Source organism: Antechinus flavipes, chromosome 2 (assembly GCF_016432865.1).
Source record: "Antechinus flavipes isolate AdamAnt ecotype Samford, QLD, Australia chromosome 2, AdamAnt_v2, whole genome shotgun sequence".
Lineage (NCBI taxonomy): Eukaryota > Metazoa > Chordata > Mammalia > Dasyuromorphia > Dasyuridae > Antechinus > Antechinus flavipes.
In genome coordinates, this window is record NC_067399.1 from 504,371,068 (window position 1) to 504,383,905 (window position 12,838).

The 12,838-nt window shown below is 34.5% G+C and overlaps 1 protein-coding gene across 1 annotated transcript in view; it reads right to left on the bottom strand.

The window, feature by feature from the left end:
• The window catches only part of DDX31 (DEAD-box helicase 31), a 92,178-nt gene that overhangs the window by 67,595 nt on the left and 11,745 nt on the right, over window positions 1–12,838 (bottom strand). Inside the window, exons 2-6 of the mRNA XM_051980246.1 lie at window positions 6,522–6,790; window positions 6,329–6,404; window positions 5,385–5,428; window positions 4,480–4,550; window positions 3,309–3,373 (exon numbers count right to left, since the gene is read on the bottom strand). Coding sequence (XP_051836206.1) covers window positions 3,309–3,373; window positions 4,480–4,550; window positions 5,385–5,428; window positions 6,329–6,404; window positions 6,522–6,790 — 525 coding nt within the window. The remainder of the gene's footprint in view (window positions 1–3,308; window positions 3,374–4,479; window positions 4,551–5,384; window positions 5,429–6,328; window positions 6,405–6,521; window positions 6,791–12,838) is intronic.

Below are 12,838 nucleotides of genomic sequence, written 5' to 3' on the forward strand. Positions count from 1 at the left end.
GGTACTGTGCAAAACATAGTAGATACAAAGGCAAAAAATAGTTCCTGCTCTCTTTTGTACAAAGTAAGTTCTCAATAAATGTTTGATGACAAATAAATAAACCCAAAGATGGAATTCAAAGCAGTTTTTCTTACCTTACCTTTCATGAGATTATGATGAAATTTATACCATTAGTATTAAATATTCTGATAAGAAAGTATAAACATGCTATTAAATGACACTGGAAACCCTAAAATTCAAATCCTAACTTTCTCTTTACAAACTGAGAAAAAGAAAAAAAATGTGGGAGAGAGAACACTTTCTTATGGAGATGGGATAGACAGAGTAAAAAAATCAAAGTCATTGGAAAAAAAGTAAAAAATATAGAAAAGAAACATGGTTTAATTCTATTACCAAAGTAATTTAGAATCTGTTTGGTAGCTTGATTTTTCCATTTCCCAGAAACCTGTTTGGTTTTTATTTTTTACAGGTCTAGTCCTTTAATAATCAAATCTTCTTTCGAATTATTTTGTCTATATTAGAATCTTATTGCATTGAATGTAACTTTAAAAAGACAATATTGTGGCTTGGAAATTTAATTTTTTAAAATAAATTTTTGGTATGTTTTTTTTTTCCATATTACCTATATTTTCTTTTTTTCTTTTAATTTTTTTATTAAAGCTTTTTATTTACAAAGCATATGCATGGGCAATTTTTTCCAACATTGACCCTTGCATAACTTTTTGTTGCAAATTTTCCCCTCCTTGTTCCCACCCCCTCCCCTAGCTGGCAGATAGTCCAATACATGTTAAATATGTTGAAATACATGTTAGATCCAATATATGTATACATAGAAAATTATCTTATTGTGCAAGAAAAATCTGAAGAAAGAAAAAGAAAAACTGAGAAAGAAAACACAATGCAAGCAAATAACAACAGAGAGAGAATGCTATGTTGTGTTCCACGTCTGTTTCCACGGTTCTCTCTCTGGGTGTAGAGGGCTCTCTTCATCACTGCACAATTGGAACTGGTTTGAATCATCTCAATACTGAAGAGAGCCACTTCCATCAGAATTGATCATTGTATAGTCTTGTTGTTGCTGTGTATAATGATCTCCTGGTTCTGCTCATCTCACTTAGCATCAGTTCACGTAATTACCTACATTTTCTAATATTTACTTCCCTATATACCCCTCCCAGGAAGTCAACCCTCTTTATTTATTTTTAAAAGATATTTTTCTAAAATGATTATTATTATTATTATTATTATTTTTGGTAAGGCAACTGGAGTTAAATGGCTTGCCCAGGACCACACAGCTACAAAGTATTAAGTATCTGAGGCTGAATTTGAACTCAGATCCTTCCAACTTAAAGGCTAGAATTCTATCCATTGTGCAATCTAGCTGCCCCCAAGTCAACCCTCTTTAAAAAAAAAAAATACTATGATTATAAAGAAATTTTCATGCGAAATCATTAAATATAATATTTTGATTGGTACAAGAACATATTTGAACAATTACAATGGGCTTCTCCAATCCCATTATAATGACTTGTTAATAGATTTGAATGTAAAACAAATCAAACTATATCCACTAAGGGAATGTGGTGAATGGACAAAGGACTGGCTTTGGAATTGGGAGACTTGGGGTTGAAGTTCTGACTAGAATATACAAACTGTAACCATTAGTTCAACATTTAACCCATTAGTGTCCCTAATAATCCTCTACGTTGTCTTTCTGTACTAGTAAGAATTCATCCCTTAGGAGTTCACCCTATTAACAAAATCACAGATATGTGGCCAAATCATTTCCCTTTCTGGGCTTCAGTATCCTTCTCTGTAAAAAGAAAATTCTGGGATTAGATGACCTCTAAGGTCTTCTCCGGCTTGAAGACTGGGTAACTCTCTTGACCTTAAGAAAAAAACTTTGCATGCATATTTTTCCCTTTCTTTTCTTTTTCATTACCTATGGCTAATATTTGTAATGGGTTTTGTTTTTCTTGATTTCACAATGGGGCAAGAAAGGGAAATAATTTAGAACTGAAAATAAAATAAAATTTTACAAAAGAAAAAACTTCATAAAACAATTTGATCATTTTTTCCAGTACTAATTTATAGAACAGCTCAGAAATTCAAACCAACATAAGTCAATCACAAAATAAGAACTTAATCTGTGATTTATCAATATTGGTAACTCTCAGATGGGAATTCCCTCTACCAATGCAGCTTAGCACCTTCTCTGCAATTCATTCTTAGAGAGTTGCCTAGACTCTGAAAGGATAAGTGACTTGCCAGGCTGTAACAGGAAAAGGGCTTGAACCTGGATCTTCTTGTTTCTGAGAGTGGCTCATCATTCATTGCTTCCTATCTATTACAATGGAAATATTCTTCTTCAGGTAGTTATTGACTTTTGCTCAAGTATACACCTTAGATATTTTTTTTGAATGAACAAATGACTTTAGATGATGTTTCTAAGATGCAAGTTGAATGATTTTCTATTAGAGGTAGTGAGTTTATGTGAATTCATCCATATTCACTCACTTGTTCTCTATATTGAAGGATGTATATTTTGGGGATATTCAACTTGAACTGGGGTGAATTTTATGAAGACTAAAGCTGTTAGCCCTCCACAGAAACCCAAATTTGGGATTGCTTCATTTTTTTGCCTTTGTATCCCCAAAGCAAAACACAGTAGGCACTTACAATGCTTATTTATTTACTGGTTATTAGTATGGTACTGTGACCAATTGTATTTCACAGATTAGAGAACAATTTCAATAAGGTTCAAAAGAGGAAAAATCAATTAGCAAAACCATTAGTTAGAGTCTTGTTTATACAACTGATGTCAAATTAAATTACTTGTTTGTTCTATTCATAATCATGAGTTCTGAGTAAAAAACAAGCATGAATGTTCACTCCCATGTTAGAATTTCATTCTTATATTTTTTAACAATTAATTTTCATCTACTCAAACCTATAAACCAAATTGATAAATATTTATTAAGTGTCTACTAAGAGCAAAACACTTTGCGAGCTGTATTGAAGATATAAAGAAGTGTTAGTAGTTGCCGCAATCAAGGTATTAAGTTTTACTTAATTTAAGAAGTGATTAACTTTTATAGTAAAAAATATAAGCAGAACATTGAATCATGAATTTGTTATTATTCTTCCCCACTGTGAGCAGGAGGATTAGCAATATTTAGGTTTAATAGATAGAACACTGCTCAGAGAAAAGAGATTCTATCAGTCCCAATATGGCTATTCTGATTCAATTTGATAGCTACTTTTTCATAGTGAACAATAACTGAAAAACACATTTTACTTATACGAACCTGTACTCTCGACTTCATTGCTTGAAGAGACTGAACCACAGGGATGCAATAGGCAAGTGTTTTACCTTTTAAAGAAATAAATGTAAAAGTAATAAAAACAGTGGACGCTACAGACTTCAGCTCTTGCAAAAAATAAAATCAAAGGCCACCAGGGAGAAATGCTGTGCTATTCTTTTGGTGGTGGTGTGATTTTAGGCCAGAGGAAGAGAGAAAAAAATAACATACTTTCACAAATGGATGGCCTCAGTTTAAAGAGAAGGATGTTAAACCAGAATGAAAAAGGATCCATATCCAATTAATTTCCAATTTCCTTCTGATTACATTTTAGTGAATTCTATATTTCTAAAATAGCCAGGAAGCCTTTAGACCTTTATCCACTAAACAAGAAGCAATATTTCCTAAACTGTTCCAGCAACATTTGGTCTGGAGGCTGACTGGAGAACCTGGGAGAGAGCTCATTTCCTGAGGTTCTACTAACAACATCTATGAGCTAAAGGTAAAAGATTCACTAAGTGACCCTTTGAAGGTATTTCTGTGATGTGTAAAATATGTGAGTCTACTAAAAGTCAAATGGAACCCCATCAAAGAGCCTACAGAAGACAATGAAAAAAACAACCAGATGACAGAAACTTTGGATTTTGATCAACCTGAACAACCCTCAAATCATATCAATGGAAAAGAGGAGCAAATGAGTTTCTACGGGAGAATTCAATAGAGCAACTACAAATTGGATTGAAAACAACAACAAAAAAATTCCCCATTTCTAAACAAAATGAACGTTGTCCCAATAACGTGTTGTGATAAGATCAGTTTCACTGAAAAGTTCTCTACTCAAAAGTTAATTTCTTTGTAGCATTCACATAATTTTAAGAAAACCATTATTGTGGGGCTATCTGTGTCTGAACACAGAATGAGTGTGTAGTAGGGGGAGAAAGAGGATGATATAATTTTCTAATTATAAGTTGGAGCAATCAATAGTGGAAATAGTTTAGTTCCTAAACATGCTTAATTTTGATAAGTTCCATAGGTCTCTCCTTTTATTAAATGGATAAAATTAGTGTTATAGTTACACACACACACACACACACACACACACACACACACACACCCTTTACAATATAATTGTAGGAATACTGAGCAGTAAAAGACAGATGAAAAATTAAATGCTGACCTGATCCTGTCTGGGATCTTACAAGAGCATCTCTGCCTTCTAGCAATGAAGGAATACTTTGCTTCTGAACACTGTGGTGCATAGAGAAAATACACATTTATTTATAAAAAATTACCCCAGAAATGTTTACAGGATAAATAGGCTAATCTGAGCTTACATTAATAGAAGGATATGGCTATAAGAGGAAAATTTTTGGATTGACAGGCTCAAATTCCCATAAAATTTCTCTCATCTTTCAGGGCTACAGAAAAGTCGAATTCCATGAAATCAGTTATATCAAACTGCTATCTCAATGAGAAATTTAAAAATCTAAGACCCTTTTTCTTTGTATAGGTGGGGTAATCAGGAACTGAGAACAGGGAATATTAGCAAGAAACTTTTTTAGATGCAATTTTTGGGACTTACTTAAAAGTATGAAGATAAATATAAAATTCTGGGATAATAATCATCCCACCAAATTTTTTGTTTGATCTCAGTATCTTTTTTGCTTCCAAACCAACTATTTATTCCTATCCCTTCTGATTGATTCCTATTATTATTACCAGCATAATAATTCTACAACTGAAACTGCACTGTTCTAAACTATTATTCTGACTACATTATGTTAAAAGAAAATCACTGATAAATCCAATTGAAATAGCAATCTCATAAAATAATAAACTGTATCAAAGTCTTCACAGAATGAAGACTTAATATAATCCCTAGATGTCATGTAGATTAGTCCCCTCATTTGATAAATTAGAAGCTAGTGACTTAACTAGTCATAAAGTTAGTTAGCCATCTGACATTCCTTCATAATGTGTGAGTTAATATTTTCTTTCAGTTCTCTTTACCACATTTAAATCTTATTTCATGGAACTCATCTGGATCCTAAAGAAGCTTCAAGTTTGATCTGGAACTCTTACCTGGTCATACTGGACATTTTCAGGACAGTGTTTATTGTTGAAATCTAATAAGATAAGAAGCAAAACCAAGCATGTTCACTGTCACTTCCTTGGAATTATAGAATTTAAAGGAGTAAAGGAAATAAGAGAAAAATGAAGATGGCACCAATTCTGAGATAAAGGTGAGTCACACTGATATAATAAGTTCTGATATTCAAATGTGGAACAGCAAAATGGCTTAGGTAAAACTCTAAGCAGGGATTAAACTAAAATTAAGACCACACAAGAGAGAATGTATTCTATGCTCCTTACTTCACAGTAAGCCTAAACAACTTATTATTAATAAGGAACAGTGTCCATTTGCTTGGGGAAACTGCATAGTATGGTAGATACCACACCCTACAAACCTCAGGAAATAGACTCTTCAGTTAAAAGCCCAAATGCTCTCAATTCTCATACCCATGGCCACTGGATTCTAACATCAGTGACTGCTCTGATAAACACATATGGTAATGAGAAAGGTAAGTGGGACTACATTTTTCTTTCACATATCATAAATAAAGCAGCAGTTGGGTCAGAACAGCTGTCAGTCTCTCCCTGCACATGATCTATACCATGGCAGCAGAGAAACAGCCTTGAGGTCAGGGACTATCTTATTTATTTTTGTTTCTCTCCCAACATAAACCATAGGGCAATGCACATGGTAGACAATTAATAAATGGTTGTTGAATAAATGACAGCCTGAAGCCATTAAATTTTCACCAGCAGAGTATAATGGAACTAATCTGATCTCACTTGACCTGCTGCAAAAATAACCTCATTTCTATTTCTTTCCACAGCAAGTTTCTCCCCCCACCAAAGCACCTAAGGTCTATACAGATAGTCAACATAAAGTAAAGGTCTTCCAAAGGAAGGAGTTTTCTTGGCAAAAAGAAAAACCTTTTGAAAGCTCAGAAGATACTCACCAAATGTGGATGAAGGCCCAAATCATGAAAAGAATCTGAAGTAAATACTTTTTCTTGTACCTGCTTCACCATAGCTCTGCAAACAAAGAACAATATACCTGTGAATCAGCCTCCAATTCAGTTAAATGATGAAATTAGTTGAAGTATATTTATTGTCTTTGATTCCCCCCAACGAATAACCCATGGAACATACCTGTGGATTTCTGGAATTTCAGGGTTGTTTTTAAATAATGATGAAGTCTTAATGAATGGTCTTTCTGCTTGTCTCTCATTAGTTTGGACAGCTGAGTGCTTCTTTGGAGAAATCAGACCTTCTGGCTTTCCCTTTCCAGTCCTTTCGACCTCTTTAACATTGGTTTTCTTGGCAGGGAGTAAAGATATTTCATTCTTTCGTTTTGGTGGGGGCCCTTCACTGGCCTCTTGGAATTTTCTTTTTGTACTTTTTCCTTCCTTTGGTGTTCCCTAAAGAAAAGACCAAGAGGAGATGTGTTAGTTTATGAACACTGGCTATATAGTGAAGTCTCACCACCCACAGAATTGCCTCATTATGCCCAAATGTCAAGTTCGCAATATTTAAGTTTGCAATTATCTCCATTGACTCAGATTTTTTTTCCCCAAGAAAAAGAAATGAAAAGAAGACAAAAATGGCAAGGAAATATAACTAGAGATCTTCTAATTCAAATCAAGATAGTCATTTACTTAGATTCAATATCCATAATCAGCTATAAAGTAGCCATGGACTTAATGACAGGAGATAGATCTAAAGAAAGAAAAATATCCCAAACCAGCAAAATCTTAACAAATGGAATCCTTTTTTAAAAGGGAGTCAGAGAACTGACTTTTAAAAGTGCGCATGCTAAAGAAATCATGTCTCTGTCCATTTTCATGAAAAAGCTGTAAGGGGGAAATAAAACTCCAGATATTTTCTCTAGATAAACAAAACAGTAATGAAACAAGTCCATGCCTAGGCATGAGTGAGCTTATTGGCCAGGATAGCCATATCCCTATTATTTGCAGGGAACAGGAAAATGGTTATTACGGTTCTTTCCTAAAGTGCATGGAGCTCTGTCATCCCTCAATCTCTCAAACTGCTCCTCCATATTCAGGTGGTTGGAGACAATTCCTACTTTTCATTCCAATTCCAAACGAGAACTTCTCTCCATCCATCATTTTCTCCTTACACTTCTTTTCAATATTCTTTGCCTTTCAAATTCCCACCTGATCTCCTATAACAGCTAACAACATTCAATATTTTGTTGTCAGTTGATTATTTTTCCAGACGTGGTTTGGTTAAACTCATGTTGTTCAAACTCCCTCTAGGAGATGATAGATCTAATTTCTTTGGCCTTTCCCTTCTATTTGTACACAAATACTTTACACAGAAACTTTCTGTGAGTGATGTCTCCTTATTACAGTGAGGGATGTTAGTCTCTCTTGGCCTATGTTGCCTTTCTGCTTAAGATGTGTTCTCTTTTTTTTTAAATATCAGCTTATTTTATTCATTCTTGCTAGCCTTGCTAAGTAAACAATATACGTGTGTACATATGTACATATATGCATATAAATGTATGTATGTATCTGTTTTACTTTTTTATTTCTTATTACAGATCTTTCTAAGCAATTTCAATATAATTTTACATATGTAGCATGAAAAAAAATTTCCCCAATTGATAAATGGTAAAAAGATATGAACAGACAGCTTTCCGATGAAGAAATCAAAACAATTTATGGTCACATGAAAAAAATGCTTGAAACTATTATTAGAGAAACACAAATTAAAACAGCTTTGAGCTATCATTTTATAGCTATCAGGTTGGCTAAATGATCGAAGGGGAAAGTGACAAATGTTAGAAGAAATGTGGAAAAATTGAGATATTAATTCATTATTGGTGGAATTGTGAATTGATCTAACCATATTAGAGAAAAATCTAGAATTATGCCCAAAGAATAATATAACTATATGTACACACACACACACACACACACACACACACACACCCTTTTTTTTAAAATTTAATTTTATTTAATAATAACTTTATATTGACAGAACCCATGCCAAGGTAATTTTTTACAACATTATCCCTTGCACTCACTTCTGTTCTGATTTTTCCCCTCCCTCCCTCCACCCCCTCCCCTAGATGGCAAGCAGTCCTAACATATATAGGATTGAAGTATATCCTAGATACAATATATGTTTGCAGAACCGAACAGTTCTCTTGTTGCACAGGGAGAATTGGATTCAGAAGGTAAAAATACCTCGGGAAGAAAATCAAAAATGCAAATAGTTCACATTCGTTTCCCAGTGTTCTTTCTTTGGGTGTAGCTGCTTCTGTCCGTCATTTATCAATTGAAACTCAGTTAGGTCTCTTTGTCAAAGAAATCCACTTCCATCAGAATACATCCTCATACAATATCGTTGTCAAAATGTATAATGATCTCCTGGTTCTGCTCATTTCACTTAGCATCAGTTCATGTAAGTCTCGCCAGTCCTCTCTGTATTCATCCTACTGGTCATTCCTTATAGAACAATAATATTCCATAACATTCGTATACCACAATTTACCCAGCCATTCTCCAATTGATGGGCATCCATTCATTTTCCAGTTTCTAGCCACTACAAACAGGGCTGCTACAAACATTTTGGCACATACAGGTCCCTTTCCTTTTTTAGTATCTCTTTGGGGTATAAGCCCAGTAGTAGCACTGCTGGATCAAAGGGTATACACAGTTTGATAACTTTTTGGGTATAATTCCAGATTGCTCTCCAGAATGGTTGGATTCGTTCACAACTCCACCAACAATGCATCAGTGTCCCAGTTTTCCCACATCCCTTCCAACATTCATCATTATTTTTTCCTGTCATCTTAGCCAATCTGACAGGTGTGTAGTGGTATCTCAGAGTTGTCTTAATTTGCATTTCTCTGATCAATAGTGATTTGGAACACTCTTTCATATGAGTGCTAATAGTTTCAATTTCATCATCTGAAAATTGTCTGTTCATATCCTTTGACCATTTATCAATTGGAGAATGGCTTGGTTTCTTATAAATTAGGGTCAGTTCTCTATATATTTTGGAAATGAGGCCTTTATCAGAACCTTTAACTGTGAAGATGTTTTCCCAGTTTGTTGCTTCCCTTCTAATCTTGTTTGCATTAGTTTTGTTTGTACAAAGGCTTTTTAATTTGATGTAATCAAAGTTTTCTATTTTGTGATCAGTAATGGTCTCTAGTTCATCTTTGGTCACAAGTCTTTCTCCTCCACAAGTCTGAGAGATAAACTATCCTATGTTCCTCTAATTTATTTATAATCTCGTTCTTTATGCCTAGGTCATGGACCCATTTTGATCTTATCTTGGTATATGGTGTTAAGTGTGGGTCCATGCCTAATTTCTGCCATACTAATTTCCAGTTATCCCAGCAGTTTTTATCAAATAATGAATTCTTATCCCAAAAGTTAGGATCTTTGGGTTTGTCAAACACTAGATTGCTATAGTTGACTATTCTGTCTTGTGAACCTAACTTTTTCCACTGATCAACTAATCTATTTCTTAGCCAATACCAAATGGTTTTGGTGCACACACACATCCTTTGACCCAGCAATACCTCTCTAATAATCAGGGAAAAAGGATCTATATGTTTTAAAATGTTTATAGCAAATCTCTTTGTGGTGGCAAAATTGAAAATTACAGGAATGCCCATCAATTGGGAAATGGCTAAGCAAGTGTGTTATATGATTGTGATAGAACGCTATTGTGAATGATGAGTAGGATGATCTTAGAAAAACCTAAAAGACTTACATGAAATGAGTGAAATGAATAGAACCAAGAGAATACTGTATACAGTAATAGCAGTACTGGTTTTTTATTTATTTTTATTTTTTATTATAGCTTTTTATTTACAAAACATGTGCATGGGTAATTTTTTCAGCATTGACCCTTGCAAAACTTTCTGTTCCAAAATTTCCCCTCCTTCCCCCCAACTCTTCCTCTAAATGGTAGGTAATCCAATACATGTTAAATATGTTAAATTGTGTTAAATCAATATATGTATACATATATTGTAATCTTGCTGCACAAGAAAAATTGGATCTAGAAAGAAAAAAAAACCTGAGAAGAAAAACAAAAATGCAAGCAAGCAATAACAGAAAGAGTGAAAATGCAATGTTGTCGTCCACACTCAGTTTCCATAGTCCTCTCTCTGGGTATAGATGGCTCTCTTCATCACTGAACAGATGGAACTGGTCTGAATCAACTCATTGTTGAAGAGAGCCATGTCCATCAGAATTGATCATCATATAGTCTTCTTGTTGCTGTGTACAATGATCTCCTGGTTCCGCTCATTTCACTTAGCATCAGATCATGTATTCTCTCCAGCCCTCTCTGAAATCATCTTGCTGATTGGTTCTTTTAGAACAATAATATTCCATAACATTCATATACCATAACTCATTCAGCCATTCTCCAACTGATGGGCATCCACTCAGTTTCCAGCTTCTGGCCACCACAAAAAGGGCTGCCACAAATATTTTGAAATGAATGAATTGAATGAAAGTTGTCTGTTCATATCCTCATATCCTCAACTGGAAAATGGCTTGATTTCTTATAAATTTGAGTCAATTCTTTATATATTTTAGAAATAAGGCCTTTATCAGAACCTTTAACTATAAAGATGTTTTCCCAGTTTATTGCTTCCCTTCTAATCTTGTCTGCATTAGTTTTGTTTGTACAAAAGCTTTTTAACTTAATATAATCAAAGTTTTCTATTTTGTGATCAGTAATGATCTCTGGTTCTTCTTAAGTCACAAATTCCTTCCTCTTCCACAGGTCTGAGAGGTAAACTATCCTATATTCTTCTAATTTGTTTATAAAGTCATTCTTTATGACTAGATCATGAACCCATTTTGACCTTATCTTGCTATACAGTGTTAAGTGTGGGTCAATGCCTAGTTTCCAGTAATATTATTTTAATATGGAATTTACTTTTTTGGAAGAAACCAAAGTCTCCAGTTTAAGGAATTTTCATTCTGATAAGGCAGGGGTCCTCAAACTATGGCCCATGGGCCAGATGCAGCAGCTGAGGAAGAGTATCCCCCTCACCTAGGGCTATGAAGTTTCTTTATTTAAAGGCCCACAAAACAAAGTTTTTGTTTTTACTATAGGCCGGCCCTCCAACAGTCTGAGGGACAGTGAACTGGCCCCCTATTTCAAAAGTTTGAGGTCCTCTGTGATAAGGGTTTATTGGAAACAAAAATTTATCTCCTTTTCACCCAAAGTTCCTACTTCTGCCTCCACAGTAACAAAAAGTAAGTGTGCTAATTAATACAGAGTAATGCATGGCACCATTGTGCTTCGGAATCACAGGTCTAGATTCAAACCTTAACTTTGCTACTTGCTTCCTGTTCAACCCACTCCTCTGGGTCTCTCCTCATCTGATAAATGGGAGTATTAAATTAGGTGACATCTGAAGTCCCTTTCAACTCTAACCCTATAATGACTGGCACATAGTCAATGCTCAGATATTTATGGAGTGATTGAATAATGAGTGCCTTTAACAGCTTAAACAACTAGTTCTTTGCTCCAGCCCTCCCCATCCTAGTCACCCTTCTGTAAATCAGTGGAATCAAACTCAACTAAAAATGGGGCTACTACTCTGAACATAAGGCTCTCCTCAGACCACATACTGACTTAGTTTTTTAAAAGTTATGTTATCTGTGATTTATTGTATTTTTATTTTCTTAAATATTTCCTAATTGCATTTTAATCCGGGTCTAGTTGCAACTGGGAGTGTTATGGGAAAAATATGCTCAGAGAAACTGGGTTTGGTCCTTTTGCTCTAGATACTCCATAGTCATCTTGTTTCTAGCCCCTATGTTCCAGCCCACAAAGATCACTATCAAGCTTGAGGATGCTGGCTACCCTTCCCAGCTTTGTGGCACTGGCAAAACTGACAAGCACATGCTTGCCATAGCTTCATTCAATTTGATATTTTAAATGTCTTTATTTTATTCATTTATTTTAAATGTTTACAAATTGCACTATACCATATTCATATATTAGTATATATTTATATGCCAATGAAATTCCCTGGAAAAAATAATAACAAAGTTCATCTGGAAGAACAAAAGATCAAGAATTTCAAGGGAATTAATGGGGAAAAAAGCAAATGAAAGTGGCTAAGCTGTACGAGATCTAAAATTATATTATAAAGGAGCAGTCACCAAAACCATTTGGTACTGGCTAAGAAATAGAGTAGTCAACCTGTGGAATAGGTTAGGCTCACAGGACAAAATAATCAATGACTACAGTAATCTAGTGCTTGACAAACACAAAGACCCCAGCTTTTGGGATAAGAATTCATTATTTGAGAAAAACTTCTGGGAAAATTGGAAATTAGTATGGCAGAAACTAGGCACTGATCCACACCTAACACCATATATATCAAGATAAGATTGTTATGGGTTCATGATTTAGATATAAAGAATGATATTATAAACAAATCAGAAGAACATAGG